The 25,720-nt window shown below is 37.6% G+C and overlaps 2 protein-coding genes across 4 annotated transcripts; both read right to left on the bottom strand.

Annotated features, from left to right (window-relative positions):
* Positions 1-7,704: 7,704 nt before the first annotated feature.
* On the bottom strand, positions 7,705-10,488 carry LOC105449588. Of its 3 annotated transcripts, none has more exons than XM_011688868.1 (2): positions 10,357-10,488; positions 7,705-8,143 (listed from the first exon to the last, which is right to left on the bottom strand). In XM_011688868.1, the coding sequence occupies exon 2, from the start codon at positions 8,088-8,090 to the stop codon at positions 7,722-7,724; it is 369 nt and encodes a 122-aa protein (XP_011687170.1). In that variant the 5' UTR covers positions 8,091-8,143; positions 10,357-10,488; the 3' UTR covers positions 7,705-7,721. The 3 variants fall into 3 exon arrangements, with proteins under 3 accessions (XP_011687170.1, XP_011687169.1, XP_011687168.1); XM_011688867.1 differs by having other exon boundaries at positions 7,705-8,132; positions 10,255-10,488; XM_011688866.1 differs by having other exon boundaries at positions 10,255-10,488.
* A 7,264-nt stretch (positions 10,489-17,752) lies between these two features.
* Positions 17,753-23,775, bottom strand: LOC105449589 (carbonic anhydrase-related protein 10-like). Its single transcript, XM_011688869.1, has 9 exons — positions 23,532-23,775; positions 21,143-21,254; positions 20,526-20,579; positions 20,093-20,421; positions 19,780-19,875; positions 19,619-19,685; positions 18,695-18,846; positions 18,130-18,259; positions 17,753-18,053 (listed from the first exon to the last, which is right to left on the bottom strand). The coding sequence occupies exons 2-9, from the start codon at positions 21,204-21,206 to the stop codon at positions 17,986-17,988; spliced, it is 960 nt and encodes a 319-aa protein (XP_011687171.1). The 5' UTR covers positions 21,207-21,254; positions 23,532-23,775; the 3' UTR covers positions 17,753-17,985.
* Positions 23,776-25,720: the final 1,945 nt, after the last annotated feature.

Here is a 25,720-nt window from a genome sequence, read left to right on the forward strand (position 1 = left end):
CTCCTTCTCCGCCGGCGCACCACTTCTTCCACCGATTTCGCCGTCGACCGCGGCCACGACGACGCGCGCCACGCAGGCCGGTGTCCCCGTCGAGGACGATGCCGCCGGAGGACGATGCCGCCGTGCGCGTCGCGGCAGGTTCGCGGCCCGGCGCCCGAGAGCTTCCCACGGATACTCCCTTGTCGTTTGTTCTCCGCTACCCTCCTGTATTCCTCCGCTTCCTCCTGTCCTGCTCCGAATTTCTTTTTTCCCCGATCACGGAATAATTTCGTTAAAAGCGCACGGCGACGAAGGAACGACGAAGGAGGAACGACTGCCCTACGAGGCGACTGTATACGTCCCTCCTCGCGCGCGCGTCCTCAACCCCCCCTGCACCCCTACTCTCGCTCGATCCTTTTCTCTTTCCCTCGCACGCCCAGCCACCCTCACGGCGTCTCTCTTTCGCTCTCGACGGTATCGTGGCGCACGCGCCAGGTGTGTCCTTCCTCTCAGCCCTCGCGTGCGCGCTCTCTCCTCCGTCCTCTCTCTATCCATCTCTCTCTCTCTCTCTCTCTCTCTCTCTCACACTCTCTCCCCCCTTCCCTCTCCTTCTTCGCCCTCTCGCGCGCGCGATCTATTTCGTATTCGTTCCTCCTGCGCGTCCCGCTCAGCTCGCTCGCTACGTTCGCGCTTGTTCGGCCGCCGCATCGACGCGTCCGGACACGGGGGGACGAGACTCTCGTGCCTCCGTTCGCTCGCACGTTCGCTCGCTCGCTCGCATCCATCGTTGTTCTCGTCGTCGTCGTCGTCGTCGTCGTCGTTGTCCTCGTCAGGACGTTTGCGCACTCGAGCCGCTTGGCGTGAGTCGGGACAAGAGGAAACGGAACAGGCAGAAGGCACGAGAGAAAGGGACACCCGCGGAGACGCGCTTCTCCGTTCTCTCTCCTTACAGTTACGAAGGAATCCCGCGCGAGCCGGCTCGAATTACGGCGAATTGACCTATTTGCCTCAAAGGGGGTGGGTTGCGCTCCTTCGGCAGGAGGCGAGCCCCGCTCTCTTGCGAGAAGCGTCCGGAATCGTAAGCCGGATAAGGGCGCAATGTCGTAGAGCGCGACCTCGAAGCCGCTCTCCGCAATTTCCCTTCCCTTTGTATGCAAGCGGCGGCGCTCGATTGCACAAAAGGGAGAGGGATCGAGGGTCGGAAAATCTTGGAGCGTATCCCTCTCCCTTCTCCCCCTTCCTCTCTCTCTCTCTCTCTCTCTCTCTCTCTCTCTCTCTCTCTCTCTCCCGCCTTTACCCTTCGTCCCTCTCCCGCCATCGGATTCGCGTTTCTTTTCTTCTCGGGACTTGCCGCGCGTAACCAGAGCGCGCTATTATATCGGGCGTTCGGTCGGTCGATCCCGGGGTTGCTCCCGCTTTCCGGAGAAGTATGCCAGGAATTTATAGAATCCATCGGGGATATCGGCAAACTGATCCCATCCCGTCTGGATATTTCTTGAACCACCACAAACGCAGATATACAACTTTGAACGGATATTTGAATTATAATTATCGCGCTGCGGAAATTTGATTGGCATGGATTTATTAATAGCGGGCACGTGAATCATTAAAGTCTTTTTGTACATACGTGTGCCATGATGTATTACGCGACGACAGCGATTATAGACGGTGCACGATATGTATTAACGCGCATGTTCGTTAAAAAATATTACAGTATCTGGTAGTAAAATGTTACAAACGTATAGTACATGTATATTATATTACTAGTGATACTATATTATTTATATATTTGATGTATCAATAAGTTAACATGAACGATAAAATTATAAACATACAACCTGAATAAATGTTTAATACAATTTACGAATGTGAAAGATGACTTTCGTTTTCTAAATTCTGCCCGTATACGTTTCCGGAATGAGACAGTTATATTTAATTCCACGTTCCGAGAATATCACTGCACGGAACTTCGTAGAAGCGCCTCTATTTCCGTAAATTTCCTCGCATTTTCTCTCGACCGACGAAGAAAGCTCGGCTATCTCTCTCTCTCTCTCTCTCTCTCCTCCCACGGCAGGGGATGTAGGCGGCATCGCCTAGCGTTAATCCTGTCATCGACATCGGTCCGCGGAACTTTACGGCGGCGACTTCCGGCTCCCTGCCGTGGGTATATCGATAGACACATCGGGGCGAAATTACGCTCGGGGATCCTCTGGCGTTGGCGTTTCGAGGTCACCATGCGCCCCCGCCAGGATCTCCGGCGCGCGGATACACCGAAAAGCCCCTGACTGGTCGACTCTACGCGGAGGCGCTTATCGATTTTCAAAGCGGCATTGCCCCCCCGTGAACGCCGCTCTCCAGCAGGTCGCCGTCGTTGCCGTTGTCGTCGTCGCCGTCGCCGTCGTCGTCGTCGTCGTCGTCGTCGTCGTCGTTGTTGTCGTCCTCCACGTTCCGTCCACCGTCGTGCACGCGAGAGACAGAGAACAGAAAAGTGAGAGAAAGAGGGAGGCTTTTTGGACGATCGTGCGACCGATCGAATCCATGAGACACGTCCGAATGCACTCTCGCGGCTGCATCTGATTGCCCGTTGCACATGCACGCCTGTTTGGATATTGGATTTACCGCGAGACTTATGTCCGCGAGCCCCGTGTCGGCACGTTCCACAACGACGGCCGGAGGCGGCGGCGGCGGCGGCAGCGGCGGCGTCGACGGCGGCGGCAGCGACGAGCGACGACGATTATGGGTTATCGATATTGCGGACTTAGCTCGGCCGCGCGCGAACCGGGACGCTCATGGATATGCAAAAATGTAAAAAGCGCTTTCCCCCCCAGACAACGTGGGCGGGGGTGTTTGGCCGGCGATCGTGTCGCCCTGGCGTGAGCAAACTAGTTTGCCTCTTTCGGGAACACGTCAAGAGACCGCCGCCGCCGGGTCCGAAAGCCTATGGCCACCGGACAAATTCAGGGCGGTGTTTTTGGTCGATGTCCGATAGTCTAACGACGAGAGGCGGCATAAAAAGTGGTACTGCGCAGGAAAGGTGTGGAGAGGAGAAAATTTATGGAACCATTACCAAAGCGGAAACGGATGTTGAAGCGCGATAAATTATGCAAACGTTTTGATACGTTTACATCATTTTGATACGCGCGTAAATATATATCTATTTGTAGAGAAAAAAAAGATTGTTTGTAGATTACGTTTTTCATAAATAAAGCTGTCCGAACGAATAAATCGATTAAGGGGATGCGAGAGGTGATCGTGTGCTTTGAAAAATAAGAGTACATGCCCCATTAAGATTTCATTATATTTATCACAGCTGGTCCCTCAGCCGGTTTCGTCTGACTAACACCGGGAGTGTTCCACTTACACGAGACATAACGGTTCATCATTGCGAAAATGTATAGAGGCAATTAGCCGTGTCATATGACATTATGTTCTGTCAAAACTTTGGGCAGCTTTAGAACCGTTATTAACGTCTACAACGTTTCCATATCGTATATTTCGTGAACGTTCTAAAACGCTCCACTATATGATTACTCAAGTCGAAAATACGACATTAAATTGGTGATTACCTTATAAACAAAATTTTGGAAGTTAAATTAGGCAATTCGTGCGTCCCGCTTTTCCTCAGGGGAAAACGGTAAATATCTCGGAGGGCTTTCAACTCTTTAAACGATCGTTTGGGCGCGTAATTGCTATAACTGGATGCTACAAGCATGGCGCGGCTTATGAATAGTAATTCGTGCATTATTATTAGCTTTGACTCGCAATGCGATCTAATTATTATCAGTTTCCGATATCGTACTTATTAGTAGTCACCCAGCGCAGACTGCAAATACGAAATTCCACAGATGAATGAAACAAAGGACGGATAAAGGAATGATGATGATCTCAGCGTAAAAATATCTTGTCGTATCTTTTTTTCAAACAAGAGTTATGTAGACAATGTAGTCTGACAATTCTTTAAATCTTTTAAAATACGTAAAATTAAGTATTTGTATAATTCACTAATTGTTATAAAAAGATACTTATTTTGATTTGCAAGTTGAAAATTTCATGGAAATTGCAATAAGATCAGACTAAAATAGATTAATGAAAACAATTCCTGGAGCGAATTTTCCTACTTTAAAAACTTTAAATAGATTAGTTCTACAATAATATTAATGAATTATATATCTGCGGACTAACTTTGCTTAAATTAAGACGGAAGTGAGCAAAGTCATTTTCGCGTAATTTAACAAAAAAAATCAATATTTTTCATTGTACGGTTTATACCTTTTTTCTTCTGCTTTTAAGTCAAAGAGTAATGTTCTTTTCATTCTGCACTCGGATACTTGGAGCCAGCGGTTAATCGAAGTCATGGGTAATGTCCGGAAAATTACCTAGGCATCTGGGATAAGACCCGAAATATCTTGATTCTTACCTGATGAGACACAGCATGACTCCCAAAATATTCACAGGGGAAGTATTTCAGAATAACTACGTAACAGATGTGAGTAAACAACAAATCATTGTTGTTAATCTCAATTTAAATAGATCTCTTCGGAGTTTTATACACAATTTGCGATATTTATTGCGAAATATTAAAAGATTATAACAAACGATAACGAAATTTCCTTCTAATTGACGCTACGTTTGCTAAAACGAATCGTTAAAACAGAACAGATTTCGAGAGACTGATAATTTTATCAAGAAATTCTAATTTATAATTATATATTATTAATTATATATTATAATTAATAAACAAGAATTTCTAATTTTCGTAAAAAGGGAGATACTTGTTTATATATTTACGCTTTTAATTTTAAAGTCGTTAGGAGTTTACACATTGAATTCCATCTTATTTTCGTATCGTTTATAAGCATTATGTTTCCTTCTATTTGAATTTCAAATTACCACAAAAGACATCTCGCCAAGAATTCCCAGCCGTGAGATCCGCCCGAACATGCGGCAATAACAAGTAGTAGCTACAATAAAAAAAGGGAGAGAGGTAAGGAACAGTCGCTCGAAGTTACTTCTTCGAATAGTAGCGATGAAACATTCTTTTCAAGAGTCGAATACAGAAACGTCGTCGGTCGCGAAAATCCAATAAAGACGGTGCTCCTATAAAGCGATGCAAAGAAAGGATTACCATACCGACGAGAATAATACACGACGTAATGTCGTGATGGCGAATTATAATGGTGAAACGTTATCACGTTCTTGGGAGAAAAAATACGACTTTTTTCGGCCGCGGTTTTACGTAAAACCGCGGGAGTCCACCGATTTCCTGCTGCTGCAATGTCCCGCGCGTTCCATTGACTCAAATAATCTGCACGTGAACTGATCTGGATTTTATTAAAGGTTTTTTTTTTAACATTGTATTTTTTTACACCATTTATAGAAACGTGTTCATAAAAAAAACAGTAATAATAACTCAATTTTAGTTGAAAATATTTTGATATGGACTACTTCGCTTTGAATTATTTAATCGGACATTGCTCCTTGATTTTCTGTATTTTAAGTTCTGAAGTACTGTGGTTCTCGAAAGACGACCGGTCGATATGCCACACGTAAGGCACCACTGCGGCACAATTTTCCTTTATGATTTCCTTTTCCAGTAGCCTGCTACTCTACCAGGGTCTCGCTTGAAAAGACAAAACGCGCGGATGCACATTTCACTTGGATTCGATGCGCGACGCGCGCTAGCCTAACTTGACAAAGAGTGCGGGCGTCGGAAGTGAAATGCAGCGCGATATAATGGCGCGCCAGACAAATGTCGATGTGCGAGCAACAAGTGCCGAGAGGGCCGTCTACTTCTGACAATGAGCAGGAAATCTGGCCGGCTCTCTACGGATATACGTGTGCAAGTGGGGAAGTGTAGGAGCGCGCGCTGTGGTCACAAAGAGGCATTGCAGTCACAATTAGCGATCACGCAAATTCAGGTCTCGTTCCATTCAGCGACAGCTGCACTCTATATATGGAGTCCCTCCAACACCGGTATATCGCACCGGGGCGACGACGAGTCGAAAGCGCCGCGGAGCACGAGAGCGCTTTGTTGTGTAGAAGAAACGTAGTGGTGGAGCGCGAATTGAATCAGTCATTCCGAACGAGCCCTGTCTTCACAGAGGTACGTTTTACGGCGGAGGCGGAAAAGCCGGTAAAATGAATGATAAAATAACGTTCCGGTATAACGTAATGAAAGCGATCCGATGTTTGGAAGACGATGCTGGACGTTATATGAAATATTCGTGTTCTATCGATCTCGCGATGAGAAAAGATCGTCCGAGCTTAAATAACTCGAAACATTTGAGATCTCGCGCGTAGTAACACAGGTCGATTTGGATTGATTACAATCAACCTCTTACTGCAATTGTACGAATTCTAGAAGAACAAATGTTTATATTTCATATACATACAACTAAGAATATTATTATTCTTCACCGAATCAATTGATTTTTATTCGCGATCGCGAAGACATGCGTATGCCACGTTAATTGTTTAATGTATGCGTATATCAGTCGCGAGTGTGCGGCTGCTCGTGCGCGCGGAGAGCCGTGTCACGGGCATAATAATTGGTAATTGATAATTGAGGAAATACGCGGCGGATAAGGGAAACAATAGCGCGGCGGCGCTTTGCGCGGTTGGGAAGTAAACGATATATTAATCCTACAAATGTATACGCTTATCTACCTCCTCGATCGCGTTTTTACAGTTTACACGCGATACAGTCATTAAAAGGGAATTCGATATGTATCGCCGCGTCATTATTATACCGCCCGATCTATCGCGCACCTTCCTCCGTAACTCTCGTTTTATATTCCGTGACAGGTGTAATTTAGAAATCGAACGAGTATACTTAGTGCGGGCCTCGAGTGCGAAATATCGCCCGAAGATCGTAAAAGAAAACGCTAAGTATAGCAGCAGCGAGATTCCGCTCGACTTTATTTACGCAGAGACGTGAGCGGCAAGCGAGAAAGCGCCTAAACAATATGGATATATATGTATAATTTTTAATTACGGGGGGGGAGGGCAGCAATAAATATACTCGTAATGAATCAGGTCCCACGAGTGTAGTAGTGCGTTAAACGGCAAATACCATTTGCCCTTCTCCTATAGTAGTTGGAAAAATTAATTACTAATTTATGTCAAAGTGCCAGTGGATGATATTACCACGTTTATAAAGTGTATAATTACGCTATTACTCAAGCCTGATGTCGACATCGTGATTTACCTGATAAGCGTATCAGTATAAAGCATATACTACCATATAAAGTAGCTATATCTGTGTTGTTTAGCAAAGCGTTACATAGTATAAGGATAATTGTTTAATAACCAGCACGTTTTCGCATGTTAATTGATATTAACATAATCGTAAAATGTGTAACTATGTTATTATTTGACACGTCACGAATGTGTCGTACCCCGATGTAGCATGAATGTAAAATAGTTACATCTTCCATAAATACCCTACAGGCTTTAAAGATAGACGAGTTACGAGTTGCCAAGTCACAGCGCTTACTGCATATAATTAAATTTTCTCAGAGCTGTGCGATATGAATAAATAAATATTCTCTGGACTATGCTAATGAATTATGATTATGTACATGTAAGATGTTTATATTAATTAAAAAAATACAATAATATATTTTTTAAAAATATATTATATTTAATTTTGGAAAATTCGATTTTATAATTTAAGAACTATTAATAGATGAAAATTTGTGAAAATATATGAAGAATCTTTCAATATTTTTTAAAATGAAATCTTATCGTCGACGAACTTTTATTCGACATTTACCATTTACTATTACATGATCAGGCGGGCATCTAATAGAAGTATTTATGATTTCTCGACCGTCCGTTTTACAATTCTCTTCTGATAGCGTCGTTTCGTTCCATTCCGGTTCCAAGGTCGGCTGGGTCGTTTCGGGATCGGTGGTCGAAAGTCGGTAGAGCAGAGAGTCGATTTCGGTCTTCACGGTTTCCTTGATTGTCTGCCCGATGTTGTTCAATGTGTTTCCGATATCATTCCAGACAGAACGCCTCGCTCGGAGGCTGCTGGCTTGTGCGGCGCACGTCAAAGCGACGAGCAGCAGAAGCACGCTCAGAAAACGTTGAGGGAAATAAAATCTCATTTCTGTATCTTTCCTGGAAGGCTAGGCGCGGAGAACTGCCACCTTAAACAAACCTTAAACACGTTCGATTCACTATTGAGAGATATTTCCGGTATTACGGTAGAAAATCTGTTGCCTAACACGCATTTTGTTGTCTAGATTTATACCATTTGAACTCTCTAATTTCGAACCATCGTAAGTTAAGAATTACCGCGACGTTGGCAACATTGAAACAACGATCGTCTCTCTTAGTTTATTCTCGAGTTCCTGTAATCAAGAGGAGTAGCGCGACAGTGTTGGGATACTGTGTATCTCTAATGGCTACAGACATCTGTAAACACTCTTAGCAGTGGACGAAATTGAGTAACTGTGATATGATTCATGTTATCAATTTAGATTTCCGACCTCTTAATATATAGAATAATACGGAGAACTCGTGTGTACGAATGGTGTGTCAAATTCTTTTTATAATATATTCAATAGCAAAGGAAGCTATTATATTAAATTATATAATACTAAATGTTATATGAAATGAAAACATTTTGTTCGAAAGCTTACAGAACATTGTACTAATAGAACAATTGTCATAATATGCCGCACGCGACCAGAAATTGCAAACTTACAAAATTTTTAATTATGCTTGGAATAATAGAAAATGTGTATATAGGAATAGGAAATGTGTGTACCGCCGTTTTCTATCTGTTCCGACTGCGTCTGAAAGTAGTGCGCAATCGTGGAGAGTAGGTTACGTGCCGCGGAAAACGATGAATGGGTTGTCAGAAATGAGTTGTTCGGATCACGGTGGTGGAAGGTTCTTATCGTGCGGAATGAAGTAAAATACGAGCCTGTTCAGAAACATTTATGTGCACGTGCTCAATAATGTTTCCTCGCCCCTGTCTGCGCCTAGTCACGCGATTGCGCTCTCGTCTCGTCTCGCGGCGAATTTCTCTCCGTATGCAATATAATACACACCATTTTCTATGTATTATAATACAGCCGTCGAACGCGCGCTGTGATGCGAAACCAAATGTTATTATGGCACATCGTCCGTCTTCTCGCGAAACAGATTTTCTGCCGCAAAGAGATACATCGCAAAATCGATGTTGATGCATAAAGTTGCATCACCGCTTTCTTAAACGTTATTTCTCAGTTAACGCTTTTTCTTTCTTTCTTCGTAGGCATTAAAAGAGGTATTAACAGAATTATAAAATTATTTGAAATAAAATCGGAACTTTCAATAATAATTAATGAGTTTCTATAAAAATGGTAAGCCAGGTTCTCATGCATGCATTAAAAGAATTCAAAATTTCGAATCGTTAAGTAAAATCGTATTAAAAAATACCGCTTATTGTTAGATTAATAAATAATTTAATAAACTCAGATTCACGTCGCGGCGTGCTGCTTATCAAATATATATATGTATGTATAATAATAAATGCAACAAAACTTGGTGACACATGAGCATCATCAAAGTAGTTTCAAATTCATTTATTCGCACAAACTATGCAAAAGATTACAAAGAGTAATCGATATTTTTGCATTTTCTAACAGACTTTATGTTTATTCATTTATTTCCTCTCTTTGTTATTCGATATCGAGAATCGATCTAAAAGCAATGAATGCCACGAAGAATTTCTCGCTTTGCTCTGAGCAGTTTACTTTTTTAATCACGGCGTTACAGTAACGGTAATTACAGCGTAGCGAGATATCGATCAAGCTTACGTGCCGAGTGTTTTAAAAGAAGAAGTCAACACCAGAGCAGTTTTTGATAAATTTATGGTTGACCTATTCTTGATATTATTTCACTTGGTGGGCAAATGTGTATTTAAAAAATGTTTTATTAAAAAAAGACTATTTAACGTATTCAATTTTAAAAATAAAATTGTCAACATTTTTAGTTAGATTCTACGAGAATTTAAACTGACATTTGATATAATGAAAACATTTTCGAACGAGATTGGCGACCTTTTTTGCAGATAGCGATGAGTAATTAAATTCTCGCTTAGGAGAAATCGATTTGTTAAAGAATACAACGATAGGATCCATTATTCCTATTTCTTCAGAGCGGTGGAGGTAGCTTGAGTTTCAGCTACCGCGAAGGTGTTAGATAAATGAAGATAAGAAAGCTGAAGGAGAGAGAGAGAGAGAAAGAGAGAGGTACGTCACGAGAGAAAGGATTCCCTACCTGGTTACGTTTTTGCACTTTGTATGCCAACGACGTTTTATATCCTGCCGGATACCTAGCTGTAAAACCCCGTAGTGCCCGTTCACAATGTAATAAACTCACTTCCAGGACGAATAACGAACGTTATTCACGGGGGATGCAGCCGTGGCGAAGGCTTTCTTTGAGCGACGCGGACGGCGAGACGTAAATGCGAGAGCTTTTCCCCCGACCAAGTCCCGCCCGTACATACGTCTTGCCGGCAAGAACGTATCGTTTTTTTAAACACTGGACATCGGGTCAAAGGGGCATCGTTTTATCTAAGTGCATGTGAATCTCTGACGCGATAGACACTATCGCACTTTTGCTCGCTCTCTCTCTCTCTCTCTCTCTCCCATGCTTTAACATCTATTATCAGCCTGGTTTCCTCTCGTTATTAGTTCGAGTGGCAAGTCGCTATCTTCTTCTCGACTCTCCACGACAGATACGCGCGTAAATAGTAAGACTTGGAATCCCCCGCGTGTTCCTTTACACGTACAAGGCTCTTTAATCAATCTGGAGTCGCTTTTGCGTAAATGGGGGAATGCCGATAAACGTTGGCTAATAATAACTTTTACGTAAGAATAAATAACAAAGTAATTCAATTAGCTGTTCAATTAATCTCAAGCTATTTTAGATAACATTTTGCAAATTTACTTTTGCTACTTTAAGAAGTTCATTCAGAATTGGATATTAACTGTAACAAAACATTTGACATTAATAAATTTTAAGCTTAAATTGTTAAAAAAAAGTCGTTCACGTAAATTGACTAAAAAGTCCGTACATGAAGCAGAAATTTGTATACTTTCAATAAATGTGTTTTTTTTTTAACCCGTGCGCACATGTTTCGTATTAAACGGACTTTCATGCATAAAAAAATCTGAATTATTTGGTATAGTGGTCAAAGGATACAGGCCGTTCGTTAAACCGAGTTACTTAACCAACGTGTATGCGATGTACGTTTTTATTATTGGATATCTCTCCCGTTTTTGCCAGCCGTAATCTGACACGACTACAAGTCTCACGTGTATTACAAAATCCGTGTGCACGAACAACATGTACCCGCATATTGAAAAGCAACTAAAGCCGTGCAGGTAACTACACGTCAGTAATAACTGTGTTACGCTAACCGTGCGCAACGCGCGTCCGTATATACACGCCTATCGGATTTCAAGTACATATATATATAATTCAAGCTTCCGATATCATCGAGATCCTTGTGAACATTTTTTTTCTCGAGGATCTTGTTAAGTTAAGGCCGCGATAAAGGTTATTCACGACGAAGTCGTTTTAAACGCAAAACCATTCATGTAAAATGTTATACAGCGTTGTAAACGACATGTGTCATTCCCTCAAGAAGGGGCGATAAAAGTGGTATAACTGATTACACGCGAGGTAACGAGGGTAACTGCAGAATGCAGAAATGCCGTGGGAAAAGTTACTGACAAGTGAACGCATATAATTCGGTTCGACGTTGGACTCGATATATCCGAACATATTAGACGTATAAAATATCGCTCAAATATTGTTCGTGTTAAAGCAATAACACGTAAAGTTTCTACTCGTCGTCGTCGGAAGAAGAAGTCGCATCAGTGAATATTGCAGCGCGTTGCGAAGTTCCGCGCTGCGAAGATCCGATAAATAATTCGAGTTCAGTCTTCCGTGGAAGTTTCTCAAAATGTTTTCGCAAACGTCTGTTCGATATGTAAAATATATTCGTGCGTATTATCTTTTCCGCAGGCGAACTCATCATGCGCAAGATAAACAACAAGCTCTTTTTCTCTCTCGAGTTTGTTTTGCAATTACTTTTATGGGTTAATAAATCATAAAAAAATGACATATTATAAAAATCACTTCAATGCGGCCTTTCCATCGTCAAAGGTACGGAAACGAAAATCTTACGCTTGTGTTAGATTCGTTTCTAGCAAATTAAAATTTGCAGTTTTGCCACAGCAAATATTGCTTGGAAACTGCGGGCATGCTAAGTGGAGTCTGCTCTTTATGGTCGTCCAACCGCAAGATAATTTCTTATAGCGCGCTTGAGAGCGAGAAATTTAATTGCCCAAGTTTGCTGCTTCACAACTTTTGTATCTTGTACGTTTCAAGTATTGCATCAAAATGTTTCGTCGCGCTCAAAACGGTTGCAGTCGCGACGAGTTCTGCGCGAGTTTTTCTACAGACCAGTGGAGTAGTTATTTTTGTATAAAATTTTTGAATCATTATGAAAATTCCGCTGATGCATTTCATTTTTTATTTTTTACTAATATTGAAATTTTTGGCTGATACCATTTTTCATCTTTTTTAAATGTCTAACGTAGTTTGACGGTGTAAAATATTGTCATTCCCGAAGGGGCAATAAAAATTTATTCTGATATCGAATGATTTTTATTCTTAAATGAGATTGTTACGTTTTAAATAATACTATGTTATAAATTTATATAACAAGGCCTCTTTGTAACAAAATTAAGTAAACATTTGCTTTCTCACAGTAAATGATTTTATTAACAATTTTATCGAGGCGTACTTATTTGAATAAACGATCTAATTTATTTCTGAAAGTCCACATGGTGATCAAGAGATTAAAGTGGTGTGATGGCAGACGGGTTTAATTACGTTAACCTTAATTTAATCGCCCCAAGTCCATCGTGTTTCATAATTATGTGCCTGGTAATGACCTTAAATTATGGGACAACAAATCAGACTGTTTAAGTATGCAATTTACCAATATTTGCACATATTGATCCGCGCACCTAAGGCCATTTATATTGCTCCCGTGCACGCCGATGCAACTTCCGAAAAAGGAAATTGCATTCACCGAATGACAACGTGGAAAGTTTAATTCTGCGCTTGGTGCTTTCATTAAGCCCTTAAATAATTTACATTCACGCGCTCGCAAGTTGTTAGGATAATTTATGCGCTTTTTATGCCGTAACGGTCACCGTAGCAAATATATTTCATCCATGTTGATCGTTCCTCAGAAACATAAAAACTATACGATGCGAACGTGAATGTTATAGCAGTGGTGAGTGGCGATGTTATTGGTTACGATTTTCGCTTTTCACGTTAGCGCTCCGTTTAATTCATTCGATCATACTTCATTTGGAAGGTTAAAATAAATATTTAGTTAAATATCTAAAATATTTTTTATCAGAGGAATGTTGCCAGAAATACGTACACGTTATATAATTCTTTCTCTTCCTGTCGTATTACACGAGTTAGTTTAACATTGCGAAATTATGATACCGTCGGGCGTAGAATTTACGTCTAGTTGCACGTGAAAAAAATTCGCCGTGGCAATTATCGTCGAGGTTTTATTTCCGTTACAAAGTTTTTATCGTCGTTGACGATCACGTCCTACAGTAGGAAACATTTTTAATGTATTCACGCGTGACTCTTCACGTTCATCTCCACGCGCAGCGGGGAATGCATAGAGTGATTTATAAAAGGGAGGATACAACGTGTGCGATAAACTTGATTCTTCTCGGTGAAATCTGCATGAACAAAAAAAATCCTGGGCAGTTAATCACGCCGGAGTTAATTAGTGCGTGATTAATTAAACGTATGTCAAGGTATCAAATCGACCGATCTCCCGGGAGTTCGCTGACTCCAGTTCGGAACTTCGGATTAATTAACCTTTCGTCGATCTAACGGGCAAATTAGGGAAATCATCTTACTGGACGAGTGCTTATGCGCGAATGCGTATGCAGCTGCAATGCCGGCTTTCATTGTCAAACCCATTCGTGGAGTGGTATAGACCGTTAACTCGTGTCTCGTGCAGAGTTGATACGTACATTCCACTGAAATACATATCAGTGGTACTTTCTCATTCAACCTCCGTCTTTTTTCTTTAATTAAAACGAGGGTGACTCGATCGACTCGAACGCGAGGATGCACGTTGCTTTTTCCAGCACGTGGAAATTGCAGATGCACGTTTATCGATGGTGGAACATTGCGACACAGAAATTTGACTGTAGTAACGTAACATTTTATTTATATAAATTTATCTACTATCGTAATATTCTCGACTGATAGTAATATTACTTATTCACGTTGCAGGAAATATCGATAAATTGATCTTTCTTGCGTACACTTTGGAAAATAATCTACTCATATCGCAATTTTTAATTTTGTTATTTATTGTTTTATATTACAGTTACATAAATATCAATAATGTATTATTTATATAATGCAATGTATACTTTAAAATTTATCAGAAGAGCTTTTTGAACTGCTTCATCCACCGAGTTATACCTGAATTGAAACGTGGTAGATGTCATCCGAAGTATCTCTCTCGATAACTTCTTTGACTATTATAAATAATGATTATTTTTTATTATTGTTAAAAATGTTTAATTTTAATTTTTGTTAACAAAATGTTTTCTACATATATCCAGGAAATATTTTACGAATATAAATGAAATATAAAAAAAGACATTAGTGAAGAAAAGCAATATAATTTACCTGTGACTTTTCTTAAGTAAGTATATATATTACTTGATAATATGTATATTCAAAATGGGATTAATTTAACAATTCTTGGAATCCTGACAGACTAAATATTATATATAAACACATAATTATGCCATCATGTAATCGTCTCAAATATGTATTGTGTACAAGCCATATATTTTACACTCGTATAATTAGCTCGTAATACATATTTTTAATCTCGACTGTATGTTTATTATTCAGCACATTAACAACTTTACTGCGATAATATAATCATTTTGTTTGGAATTTATAAAAATATGGTGTCTACTTTATGCGAAAATTTTATTTTAGTCATCAATACAATTGATGCAACATTGCATGCCATTAGAAAACTCTCGCAAAATTAAATTTCCACGAGAATGAACGTAGTTTGTATTACGCTCTAGGTATACACTATAATATAGAGAAGAAGAACAATAATTTTGCTATGCTATGTGTTCACATTCGATATTGGAAGATATATAACAAATTCTCAACTATACAACGCGGAATATCAAAAGTGGGAAATCGCGAATCTCTCTCTCTCTCTCTCTCTTTTCTCTATTCTCCGGTTCTCCTTCTCCCTCTTTATATGAGCATACAATTAGTAGATATAAGCGAACAACGATAATTGTGTATACTGTGAGTAGCGATTCAAATTGGGACTAAGGTAGTGCTATGAATACGATGGCTACGATGCTATCACTTGATGAGACTTCCTATTGTGTGCTCGTTTATTTGCGTACATGTGCAGCTTTGGCTATACACATGCATGCGTTATCATGATCGAAATCTGCGCGAAATAGAAAATGTACACCCATGTGGAACTTCGGGTGAAAAGTTATAAGCTTATGTAGGATCTTGCTTTGCATTGTAAAGTGTATGCGTGTTCATAGTGAGTTTTGCCCTCTCTCCCCTCCCTCGCCTACGGAGGCAGAGCTTCACTCTGAAAAAAATTAATCTAATCCAAATCAAATTTTAATTCAAATTTAAATATAGATTTTAATTGGAATCTCATTTCGCGTGGAAAGTTGTAAACTCATACGAAGTGCCAGACTCAAGGGGACAATTCTTTAGTTTATTTCAAGTAAAAAAGTTTATATAAACATGTGTTCTAAGCAGCTTAGTTTTCGAATATAGGGTTTAAAAAAAAATTTAAAATTATTACTACAAATGTAAATATATTATTACTACTTATATGTTTAAATTTTTTTGAAAACATCTCGGATACGAAGCCGCTTAGGACACATGTTTATACGAACTTTTTTACTTGAAATAAACAAAAAAATTGTCGCCTTGAGTATTGCAATGGTACTTATAAGGTACTTATAAGGACCACTGTTTATTAATTCCTCGTTCTTCTTCCGTCAAAATACTTGATGTTCATTTAGATTCCTCTTGATCTTTCTGTACTCATGTTGCTACTCAACAAACAGCTTTTATTTGTCTCTGTGTCTTTACCCCTTTCGCCACATCCCTTTAACTCCACAAATACTTCTTGTGTTATTCTTATTGTCTCGTTGTTCAGTTACACTGACGCGGTATACATTCCTGCTTTGACAATGAGCCAATCGTATCAATCGTATCGTATCGTATCAATCATCGCATTCGGTCCGTTTAAGAGATCGTTATTTTTAAAACTTGGAAGCAAAAGCGATCTTTTGTATAACGAAAAATCAATAAGTATCTATTACTTGGTAAAAATTTGCTATAAATTAAAGAAACCGTTATTTTCAAAACTTGAAAGCAAAAGCGATCTTTTGTATAACGGAAATCAATAATCTATTACTTGGTAATAATTTGCTGTAAATATACAGAGATCATGTTGTCATTTATTTCCTCTTTTGTTATTATACATATATCGAGAATCGATCTAAAATAAATACCACAAAGATTTTCTTGCAAATTTTCTTGCTTTGCTCTGAGCAGTTTACATTTTTAATCACAGTATTACAGTAATGGTAATTACGTAGAGAAATATCAAGCTTACGTGCCGAGTGTTTTAAAAGACAAAATCAACAGAGCAGAGTTTTTGACAAACAGTTGACTTATTCTCGATGTTATTTCATTTCGTAGCATAATTAAGCAAATATGTAGGAAAAAATGAATTTTTCTTTATTTCTGTACGATTAAAAAAAATCAAGTTATGTGGGTTTGAAATTACTATGTCGTCTGGAACTTACCTGAGGTTGGAGAAGGTACACATATCGTGGCTGAATGATCTTCTAGCGACTGCTAACCTCGGAATATCAAGTCCAAGAAACACAAATCACAACCACAACAATAAATATACGTGCAAACTAAGATAAAACACTTACTTATAGGTTATAGCTATACATGATATGTCTAAACTCTAACTTCAAACCCATGTACCTCGGTGTAAAAAATCTTTCAAAAACAAAAACAAAATTTATTTTGAAGATAAAAGGTAGCAGTTTAAAATAATATGGATGAAATTGAAAAAATAAAATTCTTTTACACGCAATGACGTTCAAAAGCATCATTTTTGGCCTGTGTTATCTTATTTTCCTAAAAAATGTGACGTGATAGAATTTTTCTGAGCGCGGATTCAAATTCAGCGACCAAAAATCTCCGAGAAATGACACTTCACAGTACGAAGACAAAAGAAATCAAATTTTGTCGGACAGTGTTATTCCGTCCTTATAGACATTAATTTCAGCTGAACATAACTTACGGCTGTAGAAAGCTTTTAACGTTTATGCCCGTTTCAAGTCAGATAGAATGAACATATCACCCTATAGTTTAATCAGCTTCATTGGCCTAAGATTAATTTTTGAAATTAAATCATAAACAATTTAAATTATTCCATTGAGCATTATAAAGCTCCTGCAAGCATTCGTTTACAATTGATTTGAATATAAATGCAACATGACACAGCGAGACACTATAGAGCTTAAAATAACACTTTCTCTTTGCTTCTGTATCACACTGAATTTTACAAACGGTCAGTCAAGTCATTATTGTGTTACTAAATTATGGAACAGTTTCCGACTTAATTTGCAAGATTTACTTTATTAGATATTTTTAAAAGAAAACTACAGGATTACTTGTTAAGTAATAATCCTTAGATTGTATGATATTTCGGTCATCACAATTACATGACCGAGAGTAGCAATGCAAATAGGGATTAAAAAGTAATGCCACGGATACGATGCCATTGTCGTCTAATGGGATTTCCTCTTGTATATATTTGCTCGTTTATTAAATTTACGTATGTGTGCGGCTTTAGTCATGGTCCTCATTTGTTTCAGGTAACAAACATATGGACGTTCGTACATGGTGATCGTTAGGCTCTAAACAAATAATATAAAAATTACCGCGATGAACTCTTGTAACAAAGAAGATACATGTTATGTTGTAATGGCATACCATCACATTTTCGAAGGCCTCCCCAAACAATACGATCATGAAGGGGTTGCGGTGGTCTAAAGTTATTCGCAAGTGGTACGCTTATCCCGTAATCCGGTAAATTCCGCCTTAATTGTCTCAGAGCGTGTAGCTAATAATTATAAAATTAAATATTATATAAAATAGAATACGTAAATTATATCAAGTTTAATATTTTTTAAATATTTTTGTGTTTTTTATAGAGGTATTTGAGGTATAAGATAGACAAAAAGATAATATTTCAATAGTTTAAATTTAATAGAATAATAGTATAATATTTCCACTCGTGAATGAGATACTTATAATTTAGAGATATAATTTGTTCATATAAAGAGTAAGCTTGACTATTTTATTTAAATATCATACTCTCTTTCTCAAAAGATAAAAAATAAAAATTATACTTTACCGATTACACACACACACACACACACACACACTCACGCTCACACGCCTCCACATTCCCACACCCTCATCCCTCTCTCACACACATATGTTCGTTTTATACGGATGTTTTATAAAAACCGATGAAGAGAAAGGCGATACTTGCTTGCAAGTTGGTGATGTATATAGGCCTACTCATGATGATCCATGTGGTGGACTCGTGACACGCCGGCATCGTGATGGAACCGTTGTACGTCATGTAATTCGTGTCCGGCACAAGTTCGCGCACTCCGAAATGCTTAATTTCCACAGTTTGCCCTGTGCAATTCATACAATCGATAATACTGAATTCATACGTCAATTTCTTTCACGTACACGTATGGTTACATGTGCGGTGTGTACATATGCGTGTTACTGTCTAATTGTCCACCAGACGCTACTGTACAGCTGATATATTGTTATGTATCGCTAAAGTTATCATACATACTGTTCAATCGTTTGCATACGTCAAAAAGCACTTGTGTTCCTAAAGGAGTTAAAGAATAATAGTAATTGTCGATTTGTCTTCTCGACAAAAGTTAACGACAACCACCGCACGAAGTCTTAGAAAGTTACAACGCATGCTACCATCAATCTTTCGAAGGTACATCAATCTTGCAACATTTTAATTCGAATTGTTACTTCAAGATATAAATTTATTAAGAAAAAAGAAGGAATAAAAAACACATGTATAAGTATTTTAACCTTTACTAATTATTAGTTTATCGGAGAAACTTCTTAATGTGTTTCGTTAATGAAATGTGTCAATTGAATTAAGTATCGCTGTTAATTCAGTACCACTGCAAGAAATGACATTTTATAAATATTTATTCGCGTCGTTATTCGTTGTCATTATGAAAGAAACATAATCCTGCATTAATTCATTCGATATGTTAATCTTGACTGATATGAGAATCCCCTGAGTACTTTAAACTCGCGCAGCTAAAATTTGTCAGCTAAAATTAAATTATCGCTTTTGCTAAATTGATCGCTACTTCAGTACTTCGCCGCACTGTTATTCCGGAATTCATTACATTATTGGATTTCTCACCTTTGTATTTGATTTTATCCAGCTGTTGCGTCAACGTTTGCAGCTCCGGGTTCGAGACATTGCCCACCTAGAAAAGGACCGAGAAAATACCTATAACTATCGCTTACTGTGATCTTTATTTGACATGCGATAAACATCTATGGGAGAGATTGGACGTGTACCTGTAAAAGAAGCGACACCGCGACGATCCCTTTCTCTCTGTGCAGGGCATCTGAGAAGTTGTTGTAGAGCTGCGAGTTGAAGCCGAATATCTGAAGCTACAAGAACAAAGGTATGTTTAGACTCAAGATTAAAGAACTTTTTCTTTCTTTTTAACGAAACAGTATCCTTTATTTTTAAACAGATCTTTTTATTTAGCACGTCAACGAAAATTTAATTTTGATTAAACTTTTAATTTTCATAAACAAGCTTTGAAGATGGAAACAAAAAATCGCGAAGAGTGTCGGAGAATATTATATTTGTTTCTGTCCATACTTCGACAGGGAATGCGCGTCCGTCAATAGTATGCTCACTGCCGATGGAATCGTTCGAACCAAAGTGCAGATGAATCTCGTGAAACTGATAATGATAATCGAGCGTGCCGCCGGACATTTTGACGGGATGGCGAGTATCGTTCTCCACGGTAAATACGACGCCATGACCGGTGTTCGCTAGTACGCCATTAATTCTATGTTCGTCCAGATGAAGGGGTTGTAAAAGAGTACTTTTAAATGTCACTCGAGCATGTTCAATATTGATCGGTGATTGTCTTTTACCCTCTTCACAGAGTCGCCATTCTGGCTTCATGCTCCAAAAAAGAGGACCTTTGAATAATCGAGGACATTTTTTTTATGAGTGATGTTAGATAATAGAGAAGAAGGGAATATTACCGATAATGATATAAAAACAACCGATCCGGATGGCTTACCAGAATTACCATCGTAGGACCACCAATCATTCCAGCTATAAACGGGAGTCGACTCTGTAAATGTTTTGTTATTAACGAGCGAAATAATCTCTCTGAGAAATCCGATAAGTCAGCTTAATTTTATAAGTATTAGATAAATGCATTGTTTCGTGTAAAGAAAAGACAAAGGACTCTTTGGACAAATCGAATCGCATTAGGTAAATGTGTCGGATTTCGTAATCGCTTTTATAATAAAGCAATGTTACAGCAATATCACAATCATCAAATTATGATCCAACGTTTAATAAAATGTAAAGTTTAATACTCTCGAATTTCTTACATAAAAATTTATTAAGAAAAATGTAAAAATTTTATAAATATATTAGAATTAAAATGATTAACAACTATATTAAGCTAATGTTTTATCAAATAAGATTGTTTTATTTTACATAATTCTGTTTTGCATAAGAAGAAAATATTATTACGGTAGGCATTATAAATAATGTTTGTAAAGTGATGACAAGCAAGATAGTGGAAACGTCAAGATTTTTCTATATTTTGAGTTGAGATCACGTTAGCGAAAAATGTTGAAACATAAAGCTTTGTGTGTGAGGGGTATATGAAATGGACGTACGAACCTTTTATCAAAATGACGACAAACACTCCCCAAACACCCAGGAAGATGGAACTGAAGGCAGTCATTCCTAGCGCTGTGCGATCTTCATCAATTGAATATCTTTCAATTCGTTTCTACACAGAGAAAAAAACATCCAGTTAAGCCACGGGCTCGAAAATGCTCGCGTATCGCACATCCTTTCACAAGCCTCTTTGAGGTCCGCAGACGTCGCAACTTTCGCCTTCTAAGGTACATTAACAGCATGAACTATCCACGACATTGACGAGCTCAGTAATTTTTGGAGAAATTTAACGATTGCATCGTCCCTTCAAAAAGATATTAGGCCTGTTCTTTTTAGCTTTTAGAATTTATCTTTCTTCTTCCAATGTAGAAAGAGAAAGATAAACTGTTAACTAGTTTAGCCAGTTCAGGTAAAAAGAACAGACCGTAAAAAGATTCCGTGAACCGCTGTCGTCGGTTTCGAATCTAATCGCTCGACGTCACGATTATACTTAGGCCGAAAATGAGTTTAAATTGGTGATTAGCTTATAATACTTTGAGGATTACCGATATTGCTTTTTATCGTTAGGGGAGACCGGGGCTCGTTGGCACAAGAGGCAAGTTGGTACTGCGTTCCGTTTATGTATTTATGATTAAAGAAACAATGAAAAAGTTACAGTAAAATATCTCTAACATAGGCTCATATCTCTAACAATAAGTTGCATTTAAATCAAACAAGTATTTCAGTAAAGAGAAAAATTTAATTTGAGAGAAGGCAAGTAAATTTTCAAGTGTTTCAAAATTTCGTATTAATGTTCTTCAGCTGAAAAGAGAAATTTAAATGATGTAGGAGAGTATAGCGTAATTTGGCCAACTTTTTTTTGAACGACTCTAAAACTCGTATTTTTTCGAATTTCATGAAATCAAATATACCGTTAGAAAGGTAAAGACTTAGCGCAACTTTTTCTCGAATATACCTACCTTCTATCTCATCGCAAAAAAAAATATGATTATTTTCCTGGAACACAAAAAATCGAGATTTTTTTTATAGCATAATTTGGTATAAAAATCGTATAAATCCTAAGAATTCTTAAAAAATAAATTATAAAATAAAGCTAAAAAAGCATATTTTCAAATTTTAATTAGTTTTTTTATTAATTTCATTGAAAAAAAGCACACAAACATTGAAATTAATCTTCCATATACTGAGATCTTACGGTAATAAAAATCTCCACACTTTTTCAAGTATTCAACAAGTGCTATCTCTGGTTCTTTTGTGAAAATCTATATATGAACAATGAAAACAATAAAAATGAGAATCAAGAAAGAAATTTATTGAAATCAATTGATCGATAACATACTGTTGGTGCACCGCCCGTACAAAATGGTGTAAAAATTTTTCTACGCACTTCACACCGAAACGCGATTAATCACATGAAAGAGAATAAAAAACCACATCATAACACACATTACCTACACCAAATCACGAAAAAATCACCACTTCACAAAATAAAATAATGTCAATTTTAATTATTTTTCACAATTTTTTTGCTTTGTTCTGCCGAACAAAAATTAACACTATTTAGCTCTATATTTTATCAAAAGTGAGCTAATACAGTGACAATTTAATAACATAAACGACAACTGTCTGGTACGACTGCAGTACTAAAAAAATGTTGTTAACACAAATTACACTATGACCAAATTACGCTACTTTACCCTATTATTAGATAAAAGAAAAGTTTTTGTTACTATACAACATGTTATTTTGAGTAATAATCATAATTTATTATAATAAAATGATCTAAATTATATATCTGTAAGGATGGGACACGTTGGCTCGTATTTAAAGTTAGATTAGTTTAATTTATTGTAAGAAGCGTGTAACCATTTAATTACATTATGACAAAAAGTTTTTTATTTAATATTTCTGTATTGAAATAAGTTACACTTAAAATAGTTTACATTTATTATTCTCTAACAGCATTTTCCTATTTAATCATTACAAAATAACTCTAAAAGATGCGATCTTTTTTAAAGAAATACATATCTGCGATCTGTTTTTACTGCTATTATGCTCTCATTAATTTAATATGGAGTTTACCGCTTAAGCAACTCATATTGTGACATGTGTCAATTTACTCGACTATCGGGGTAAATTGGTTACATTGCAGCATGTTCGTATTTCACTTACTACAGAAAGAAACTATACAGTATACAGAATCGTTTCTGGCATGAAAATGTAGTGAAAGGTTTATTCTACTATATTAATATAGTTTAATCATAATAAATAGTTGTTTAAAAACAGGAATGTCTAAATTGTGAAAACTGTACCAACGAGCCCCGGTCTCTAATATCGAGACATTTGAATCGCTCGCATATATAAAGTATATACTTTCAATAAAACGTACCTGTGAAAACCAACCAAGGATGAAAGAAAGCCAAAGCGAGAGAGAGCCAAAAGGCCGCCGGATTCTGGGCAGGAAGACGACACGATAATGTCGTTTTTTAGTCTATCAGGCCTCGTTCCAGGTCAGTTCTGCACCACGCCCCTCTCTTTCTGAACGAGTTCCTAATTCTTCGTTGCTCCTCGACAGCTATCTCCAATTTGAAGTGTCGCTTGTAAGCCGATCCGGTTCTAGCTCGAAGTTTTACTAGGGCTGAATAGTTATCCTCTTCACACCGATTAACCCACACCATCGTTGTCCAGAGGCCTTCTTCCTTCTTCCACAGCCTGTTTATCTCTTCTGTCCTCTCCGGATCATCCAAACTCCCTACTTTTCCTCACATTCTCACTTTATTATCACTTTTGTTGCAGGCTATTCTTACATTCTGTTTTTTGGCAGGGGAAATTATAAACGTCTCAGAAGAGTTTCAATTCTTTAAACAATTGTTTGTGCGTGTAATTTCTATAACTGGATATTACAAGTATATATATGCATACTAGCACGTACCATATATGCGCGGCTATGAATAATTCATGCATTATTATATTATGATTTGGTAAAAATGCAGTTTTAGCCCGCTGATATAAGTTGTCAAAGTGAAAGTCATTGGAGTTGGGTACCGTAAATAGTTTTACTCACAGATGAATGAAATAAAGGATAGGCAAAGGAATGATGATGATCTCATCAATAGCTCATTATATCTTTTTTTAAATAAAAGTTATGCAGTTTAGTCGAAACCAGGATACGTATGTAAAATCACATAATAAAATAATAGCACTAAAATCCTGATATAACCGTGCATTCGCCTATCTTATTCATTGTGTGTGAAACACTTATACGATTGTAATAGATATATAAAAAGTTATGTAGACTGTCTGACAACTTCCTATATCTTCTGTGATAAAATTAGGTTTTTGTATATTTCAACTAATTGTTAAAAAGATACTTATTCTGATTTGCGGACTAAAGACTTTATGGAAATAAAATGAAACTTAAATAGAAGATAAAAGCATATGATGCAATATCATCTTTGCTCTCTTAAAATAACTCAATAATTCATTGCGATAATTTTTTTCTGGTCGCAAGTTTATTAGCCACAGAGTTCTACCAATCTTAAATAGAAGCTCATCTGGTATATATTACGTAATTTACAATTTAATGAAAAAAAGAAAAAATCGTTGGATACTGCCAACACTATAATAAAAAGTATTTTTATTTAAAAAAATTACAAATTAATTATTCTTCATAGATCTTACATACTAATAAGTGCCACAAAATCAACAGGTAAACTTATAAACATTTTATAAAACATATTATATATTACTATTTGCAAAAAATTTTTTGTAAATAATTTCTTTGGCTTAAAAAATAATTTTTTAAATAATGTTTCAATTTCTTTGCTGCACAAAAATAATCTTATTGCTTGACGGGACTTCTTGAGGCTTGCAACGCTCACAATTTAAGCGGCCCATGACCTCTTCATTTGATATAACTTGCGTCACACATTAAATTTAAGAACAGAGTGAACATTAATAACCATTCTAATATCTAAATAGACCGAAGTGAAGTAATTTCAACCGAGGTTACTCCTAGTATTCAACGCAAACTATATGAGATACCAATGGTATTTCATCACTTCGCATCTATTTCACGACTACTCGTCTTCTCTAATAGTTTAATGAAAATTATTCATGGAAAGAGTTTTCCTAATTAAAAGCTTTAAATAGATATTTTATGATTCTAATATAAACAAATTACATATCTGCAGACTAACTTTATTAAATTAAAATGGAAGATGTCATTTTCGTGTAAGAAATCAATATTTTACATTGTACACCTAATACATTTTTTCTTCTACGAGTAGATCTCGAGAGCCTTTGAAAATTTAATCTATGAGAATCTCTAATTTTCGTAAAAGGAGTCTCGTTTATACACTTGCACTTTCAATTTTAAAGTCGTTAAAAGTTCATACCTGGAATTCTATGTTATTTTCGTAATGTTTATAAATATTATGCTTCTTCCTATTTAGATTTTAACTTATTATAAAAGACGTTTTGCAAATCATTCTTAGTTGTAAGATGCCAAACATGTGGCAATGCCGTCAATAACAAGCAGCTTCACTAAAGAGAGACAGAGACAGAGAGAAAGAGAGA

This window comes from Wasmannia auropunctata, unplaced genomic scaffold, assembly GCF_000956235.1.
Source record: "Wasmannia auropunctata unplaced genomic scaffold, wasmannia.A_1.0 LD336074.1, whole genome shotgun sequence".
NCBI lineage: Eukaryota > Metazoa > Arthropoda > Insecta > Hymenoptera > Formicidae > Wasmannia > Wasmannia auropunctata.

Excerpts from the sequence above, each read along its gene's own strand:
- LOC105449588 (XM_011688868.1), bottom strand. The coding sequence starts at position 8,090 with ATGAGATTTTATTTCCCTCAACGTTTTCTGAGCGTGCTTCTGCTGCTC.
- LOC105449589 (XM_011688869.1), bottom strand. The coding sequence starts at position 21,206 with ATGACTGCCTTCAGTTCCATCTTCCTGGGTGTTTGGGGAGTGTTTGTC. Across the intron at positions 20,422-20,525 it reads GTCCTACGATGGTAATTCTG|GTCCTCTTTTTTGGAGCATG; the intron begins GTAAGCCATCCG and ends GATTATTCAAAG. Across the intron at positions 19,686-19,779 it reads CGGTGTCGCTTCTTTTACAG|GTGGGCAATGTCTCGAACCC; the intron begins GTACACGTCCAA and ends GTCCTTTTCTAG.